General features: G+C 52.6%; 1 protein-coding gene across 1 annotated transcript in view; it reads right to left on the bottom strand.

Moving 5' to 3' along the window:
- The window catches only part of CCDC92B (coiled-coil domain containing 92B), a 25,944-nt gene that overhangs the window by 2,332 nt on the left and 15,524 nt on the right, over positions 1–8,088 (bottom strand). The window contains exons 3-4 of the mRNA XM_017862332.1: positions 5,419–5,466; positions 29–306 (exon numbers count right to left, since the gene is read on the bottom strand). Coding sequence (XP_017717821.1) covers positions 29–306; positions 5,419–5,466 — 326 coding nt within the window. The remainder of the gene's footprint in view (positions 1–28; positions 307–5,418; positions 5,467–8,088) is intronic.

Raw genomic sequence — 8,088 nt, forward strand, 5'->3', positions numbered from 1 at the left:
CTGCGGCCCCGGGGCCCGGGCGCGGGGCCTGCAGTCTCTGGCGCGCCGCGTGCAGCTGCCAGGAGAGGTAGGCGGCCGCCTCGGTGTGCTTCTGCAGCTCGGTGCCCAGCACGGTGGCGCGGTGGCTGCGGCGGCGCAGCTCCTCCAGGAAGCGGCGCTCCTCGGTGCGCAGGCTGCAGCGCAGCGCGGACACCAGAGCCTCGCGCTGTGCCACCTCCCGCCGCAGCTCCGCGTTGGCCGCGGCCCGCGCCTCCAGCTGCGACTCCAGCGCGCGGCACTTGCTTTCCAGCTCCCGTGACGCCGCCTCTGGAACGGAGCAGAGGCCAGAGGTGACGGTCTCCGCCTGGCTTGGAACAGAACCTGCACGGCTCAGACCTCCGTGTAACAAACCCCCCAGGCCGGGCGCGGGGGCTCACTTCTGCAATGCCAGCACTTTGGGAGTTCGAGGTGAGCGGATCACTTGAGGTCAGGAGTTCGAGACCAGCCTGGCCAACATGGTGAAACCCCGTCTGTACTAAAAATACAAAAATTAGCCGGGCATGGTGGTGGTGGGCGCCTGTAATCCCAGCTACTCAGGAGGCTGAGGCAGGATACTCGCTTGAACCCGGGAGGTGGAGGTTGCAGTGAGCTGAGATCGTGTCACTGCACTCCAGCCTGGGTGACAAAGCGAGATTCCGTCTCAGTAAGCAAAGAAGAAACCAAAACAAAGCCCCACTCCTCCCCACGTCCCCACCTACACATCCTACCGCGCTCCCCCTCCTTTCCCACCCGTTGGCTCAGTGGCCTGCCTTGTACCGCTCTCCTACCTGTTCTACACTGTTTGGCCTCGCCTCTAATTCTTCAAGTTTCAGCTTAAGTGCACACCCATTCCTGGCCCTTTATTCATTCCACAGATAATTTGTGGAGCCCTGACTTTGTGCCCTGCGTTAGGTATTGGGAGATAGGGCTCATAATAAAACGGTCTCCGTGAAGCTTACTGCATAGTGGGAGAGACATGATAAATAATCACAAATAAGTGTGAGGTTGCAAATGTGACATGTGGAAAGTCAATGCTGTGACTGTAACTGGAGAATGTGACCTAATCAGGGAAATCTTCCCAGCAGAAGAGACTTGAGCTAAGATCTGAAGGATAAACAGTAGTTAAGTAGTGAAGACAGGAGAGAAGGATGCTGCAGACGGAGGGAACAGCTTGTGTAAAAGCCCAGAGAGCAAGAGACAGAAAGAGCTGCGAGTGTGCACAGGAAGGGAGTCAGTGTCCTTGTTTCCTCCATAGGCCATTTCTCACGTCTTTTTTTTTTTTTTTGAGACGGAGTCAGTCTTGCCCAGGCTGGAGTGCAGTGGCGTGATCTCGGCTCACTGCAGCTCTGCCTCCTGGGTTTAAGTGATTCTCCTGCCTCAGCCTCCTGAGTAGCTGGGACTACAGGCACCTGGCACCATACCTGGCTAATTTATTTTTTTATTTTTAGAGACAGGGTTTCAGCATATTGGCCTGGCTGGTCTCCAACTCCTGACCTTGTGATCCACCCGCCTCGGCCTCCCAAAGTGCTGGGATTACAGGCGTGAGCCACCATGCCCGGCCTTTTTTTTGTTGTTGTTGTTGTTGAGACAAAGTCTCCCTCTGTTGCCAGGCTGGTGGGCAGTGGCATAGCTCACTGCAGCCTCTATCACTGGGCTCAAGTAATTCTCCCACCTCGGTCTTCCCAGGAGCTGGGACCATAGGCATGCACATTTTTTGTAGAGATGAGGGTTTGCCATGTTGCCTGGGCTGGTCTCGAACTCCTGGGTTCAGGCAGTCCTCCTGCCTCAGCCTCACAATGTGTTGGGATTATAGGTGTGAGTCGCCCTGCCTGGCCACGTTTGTCATTTTTTGTTTACTTGTTTATTGTTGGCCTTTGCCACTGTAGCAGGTTGGAGAGACACTGGAACCACCCAGAGAGCTTTAAAAAATGCTGTTTCCTGGGCACTACGGAAGACCAATTGAACCAGCATCCCTGGAGTCGGACCTGGGAACTGGTGTTGCTCAGATCTTCCCAGGTAGTTCTCGTGTGCAGCGTGAGTTGAGGACCCCTGCCTCCTGGAAGCTCTACCTCAGCAGGACCATATCCTAGGACTTGGCACAGGTGAGTGTAGGGACGTAGGCAGCTGAAAGTGGCAAAAAGTGACCCTGAAAAGATGAAAATCACCAAGTGATAAGAGGACAAAGAGGGTCGGGTACAGTGGCTCATGTCCGTAATCCCAGCACTCTGAGAGGCCAAGGTGGGTGGATCACGAGGTCAGGAGTTCGAGACCAGCCTGGCCAGCATAGCGAAACCCCCATCTCTACTAAAAATACAAAAATTAGCTGGGTATGGTAGCGTGCGCCTATAATCCCAGCTACTTGGGAGGCTGCACTAGGAGAATTGGTTGACCCCGGGAGGCAGAGGTTGCTGTGAGCTGAGATCGGGCCACTGCACTCCAGCTGGGGCGACAGAGCAAGACTCCATCTCAAAAAAAAAAAAAAAGAGAGCACAAAGAAAGTTCTTAAGCCCAGTGGGTTGGCATACTCATCCCAGTGACTCAGGGGAGGGCTGAGGCGGGAGGCTCTCTTGAGCCCAGGAGTACAAAGCTGCAGTGAGCTACGATTGTGCTACTGCACACTACAGCCTGGACAACAGAGCAAGACCCTGTCTCTAAAAAAAGAAAGAGTTCTCAAAGCCCATTGAAAGAGAAGATAGGCCAGGCACAGTGGCTCACACCTGTAATCTTAGCACTTTGGGAGGCTGAGGGGGGATATTGCTTAAGCTCAGGAGACCAGCCTGGGTAACGTGACGAAACCCCATCTCTACAAAAAAGCTGGGTATGGTGGCACGTGTTTGTCGTACCAGCTAATCTCGAGGTTGAGGTGGAAGGATCTCTTGAGCCTGCCTAGAAGGCAGAGGCTGCAGTGAGCAGAAATGGCGCCATGACACGCCAGCCTAGGTGACACAGTATGAGACCCTGTCTCCAAAAAAAAAAAAAGATAAAAATGAGGACACTGGGGCAGTGGCTTGGGCCCAGGTGATCTCAAAAGCCCTTTCAGACAAAGGACAGTAAATGGGGTGAAACTGGCTTTGTTACAGAACTGTCCTAATCTAGTGTCTGGGGTGTGTGCTGCCTTCCTCCAGCCATCTGGGCACCAAGAGGTTGCCTGTGGTTGTCCTCTAAAGTAGGCAGAATTAGTCCAAGTTCGTAAGTGTCTAGATGATCCCTAGCTGATCTTCATGCACGAATACATAAAGCAGGTTCTAGGGTCCCTAACATCATAGCTTAAACGTCCAGCCTGTAGCACTTCATCTATAAGCAACACATCAATATGGAAGAGACTGTTCTTAAGAACTCTTCTGGCCAAGAAAGAATATTTTATGATTCCTTTTAACATTTTAAAATTTTGTTTTTTGTTATTTTTGAGACGGAGTCTCGCTGTGTGGCCCAGGCTGGAGTGCAGTGGTGCCATCTCGGTTCACTGCAAGCTCCGCCTCCCAGGTTCACGCCATTCTCCTGCCTCAGCCTCCCGAGCAGCTGGGACTACAGGCTCCCACCACCACACTTGGCTAGTTTTGTGTATTTTTTAGTAGAGACGGGATTTCACGATGTTAGCTGGGATGGTCTCGATCTCCTGACCTCATGATCTGCCCGCCTTGGCCTCCCAAAGTGCTGGGATTACAGGAGTGAGCCATCGCACCTGGCCTTTTAAAATATTTTTTTAAAATGGTAGAGACAGAGTCTCACTATTTTGTCCAGGCTGGTCTTGAACTCCTGGGCTCAAGTGATTATGTCCTACTTTGGTCTCCTAAAGTCTTCGGATTACAGGCGTGAGCTACCACACCTGGCCTTGTGATTCATTTTTAGTTAAATACTGTGTCCTGGCTAGGCTCGGTGGCTCACACCTGTAATTCCAGCACTTTGCGAGGCTGAGGTGGGTGGATCACCTGAGGTCAGGAGTTTGAGACCAGCCTGGCCAACATGGTGAAACCCCATCTCTACTAAAAAATACAAAAAATTAGACGGTGGGTAGTGGTGTGCACCTGTAGTCTCAGCTACTTGTGAGGCTGCAGCAGGAGAATCACTTGAACCCAGGAGGTGGAGGTTGCAGTGAGCCAAGATCGTCCCACTGCAATCCAGCCTGGGTGACAGAGCGAGACTCTGTCTCAAAAAAAAAAAAAAAAAAAAAAAAAAAAAATTAGTTACTCTGTCCCTCCAAGTCAGGTAACGCGTCTTGTACTTCAGAGACAATGGGTAACACTCAGTTCTAGTTCTGAGGTCTTATAATCTGATGATAAAGATCTCAACAATGCAATTTAAAGAATTAATTGTGGGGCAAAAACATGACAAAATTGAGCATCTTAACCATTTGTAGGAGTACCGTTCAGTACTGTTAAGTCTATTCATGTTGGTGTGCAACAGATCTTTAGAACTTTTTAATCATGCAAAATTAAAAGTCTACACCCATTGAAGTCCCCCAGCCCCCCCCCCCGCCATTTTATGGGTGAAGTAATACTCTGTAAACAAATATTTTAGTGGAATTTCTACAACAGCAAGAAGCCACGCTTTTGTAAAATGCAGGATTTACTAATGTGGGTGTTTCCTTTCTCATATAGACCAAGTTCCTTCAAGTCAAGGAGCCCATCCTGTCATGTATCTTGACACTTGGCCTGTGATCACTCAGTTCAGTGAATCTTTTTTTTTTTTTTTTTTTGAGACGGAGTCTTGCTCTGTCGCCCAGGCTGGAGTGCAGTGGCCGGATCTCAGCTCACTGCAAGCTCCGCCTCCTGGGTTCACGCCATTCTCCTGCCTCAGCCTCCCGAGTAGCTGGGACTACAGGTGCCCGCCACCATGCCCAGCTAGTTTTTTTTAGTAGAGACGGGGTTTCACCGTGTTAGCCAGGATGGTCTTGATCTCCTGACCTCATAATCCGCCCGCCTCCGCCTCCCAAAGTGCTGGGATGACAGGCGTGAGCCACCGCGCCTGGCCACAGTTGAGTGAATCTTGATACTGACCATGTGATCACTTGTGCAAGGATGGGAAGGACTGGGGAGGTGGGTCACAGCAAGGAATTAAGCAGGCTAAGGGGAAGTAAAGCCACATTACCATCTCCTTCCTGCTTTCCTTTCCTCGCTTTGGACAGAGACATGGATAGAGGGTATTATGTGTGGTGGTGCAGGCTGTTCACTGCACCAGGTCATCCAACTGAGGTGGTGCAGGTTGTTCACTGCACAAGGCATTTCACAGTGTCATCCACTGGGCAGGTGTGGCTGACATCCTGCACTCTGCTCACCAGCCAAGGAGTGACTGTCCCCAAGTCTAGGCTGGGGACAGAGAAGGCTTGGGTCCTACTAAGGGCTGGGAAAAACTCTAGTGTTGGGTCTCACGCCACTTCCCCACCAGTGGTCCTTCTCTTACCTTGCTGGTGAGATTGGGCCTCTCTCATTTCCAGGTCATGGGTCAGTTCTGGGGGGAAAGAAAAGAAAAGGCAGTTTGTGTGTGTGTGTGTGTGTGTGTGTGAGTGACAGAGAAATCATGGAATAACAGCTCAGTAAGAGTGGCAATAAGAATCTTTAGAAGCCACTCCTGTACTATTTTACCACAACCTTGCCAGGGGAAGAGATGAAGAGATGTGTCCAGGGCATAGCCTGAACCTGGCCAGCTTGACTCCAAGCTCGGAAATCTTCCCAGCTCAAGCTTTAAGCCTGGGTTTGGAGTTCAGTTCACCCCTCATGGGACTGAGGAGCCTGGCTTGTTTCGGGGCTGGGGGGCTATCTGCCCTTCCTGGGGTGATATGCCAGCCAATCAGAGCAGTTCTGGAGGACCCTTGCTGTGCAGGGCTTTGACCCTTTCGTGTTTAGCTGATGGCTGCTGGAGTGTCCAGAACTGCTTGGCGGCACCGGAGGCAGGCTCAGGGCAGTGGCTACTTACCCATCTGGACACTTGCTTTTCGCTATTTTGACAGCCAGTACCGTCGAGCCTGTGTTACTATCTGAACATCAGCGCTGCCCCTTCCCAAGCCCCAGTTCCATCATATTCCCCACGGCAGGGAGGGGCTTCGAGGAGGACAGTGCCGTCTAGTGATGGGGGCCTGGATTGGCATTGAGGGGATGGGGCGGGCAGGCTAGGAGCCACTCAAGGGTACTGGTGCAGGAGCAGTTTCCTCCTGGGTGCTGCAGCCCAGCCGTCACCCCTCTGCCTGCCTGTCCCCCCAGTCTCCATTCCTTAGTGCCCCCCAAACTCCACTTCTCAGCTCAGGCGAGTTTGATAATTTTTCCAGCCTCACCCCCACTCCCCCGACTCCACCAGGGCTCAAGAACTGGTACAAAGGCAGAAGGAAGCCAGAAGCCGCAGCTGCCTGTGATGCAGACTGACTCGGGGCACCTGTGTACACCCGCAGGGACACAGTCTGGTGCCCACGGGGAGGAGGTGTGAACCGGGGGTCGGGGGAGGAAGGCGGTGCATCTCTGGGACTACCACCCAGCAGCGCCTTCAGGGGCCTTGTGACCCCTCTGCCCCTCCTCCTCACTGCCCTCACCAGCTCTGCCAGAGACCCAGGGCTTTGCCAGAGGTGCCTTCTCTGGGGAGGCCGGTTGTTGCTAGGAGATAGGCAGCTCAGGGTGCCTGAGCCTTCTGCTGTGACCAGAGTCTGAACCTGTTCCCTGGGGCCCCTGTGAGGACTCTGATGCCTCTACCTCCAGGGCTTCCTGGGACCAACTTGGCCTCTCCTCCAGGGCCTTGTGATGTAGCCCAGGGACCTTGGCCTAATTTCAGCGATTTGGGAGCGGAGATACCTTGGCTCTGCCATTAACTCCCTGTGGGTGGTTTCTCTTCAGCCTTTAAACACAGGACTTGGGGGTAGGGTGATAAAAATCTCAGCTGGGCTACACATGAGCATGGCGTGAGGTCAGATATGCTGTGTGACCTTGGGCCAGTAACGGCACTTCTCTGAGCCTCAGTTTTCTCATCTAGAGAATGGGGGCACAATAGCACCTCTTCTCCAAGGGACTGTCCAAGGATTAAATGAGAAAAAATAAACAGTAGGCTTGGCCAAGGGCTGAGTTGGTGCTGAACGCCTGTGAGTAGTTCTTGTCATCAATCAGGCTGCTTCGCCACCCCAGAACATACCCACCTCTCAAGCCCTTCATTCTGAGTCCTCACCCATCCTCAGCCAGCTCCCTGGGCAGCCTGTCCCTTAGGCTCCTACACCAGCCTCTCCCCTCTCCCAGCCCCCTCCCAGCCCTGGGTCCCTCTTTAATCTCCTTCCCCTTATCTTCTCCATTCTCATCACCTCCTTCTTGGGGGAAAGGCCTTATTCAGTCATTTCAGCCTCAAGAGTGGCTGCTCTGGCCTGGGCCAGTTATTTTTATCTCCTTAATCAATAACCAAGAGGTGGCCGGGCGCGGTGGCTCACGCCTGTAATCCCAGCACTTTGGGAGGCCAAGGTGGGCAGATGATCTGAGGTCAGAAGTTCAAGACCAGCCTGGCCAACATGGTGAAACCCCACCTCTAATAAAAATACAACAATTAGCCAGTCATGGTGGCGGGCACCTGTAATCCCAGCTACTTGGGAGGCTGAGGCAAGAGAATCGCTTGAACCCAGGAGGCAGAGGTTGCAGTGAGCTGAGATCGCGCCACTATACTCCAGCCTGGGCGACAGAGCAATACTCTGTCTCAAAATGAAAATAATAGCAATAAAAAAAAAAACCAAGAGGTTTCAGGCCCATACCCATCTGAGAAGGGTGGCGTGGGTGAGGGCACTCTGTTCCTGCCTCCTCCACGTATCTGGCCTGTGTCCTAAAAGGAGGGACCACAAGTTCTCAGAATTGGGGCAAAAGAGAAACGAGAGGAGTTGCTAGGGCGTCTTACGGTTTCCTCTTCTAATTTTGTTATTGCAGTGAAAAGGTGGCATCAGGCAGGGGTGAGATACTTGGGCCGTTCTTGTCCCCGACGCTGGCCTCTGCTCCCATCCAGTCTTCAGGGGAGATGAGAATGTGTGGCTGACCCTGTCTGTGGAGCCTTTGGAAGCTGCGATGGCTGAGTCAGGACCACTGGCGTCTTCATCTTTTTTTTTTTTTTTTTTTTTTT

Source organism: Rhinopithecus bieti, unplaced genomic scaffold (assembly GCF_001698545.2).
Source record: "Rhinopithecus bieti isolate Rb0 unplaced genomic scaffold, ASM169854v2 scaffold_22, whole genome shotgun sequence".
In the NCBI taxonomy this organism is placed as follows: domain Eukaryota; kingdom Metazoa; phylum Chordata; class Mammalia; order Primates; family Cercopithecidae; genus Rhinopithecus; species Rhinopithecus bieti.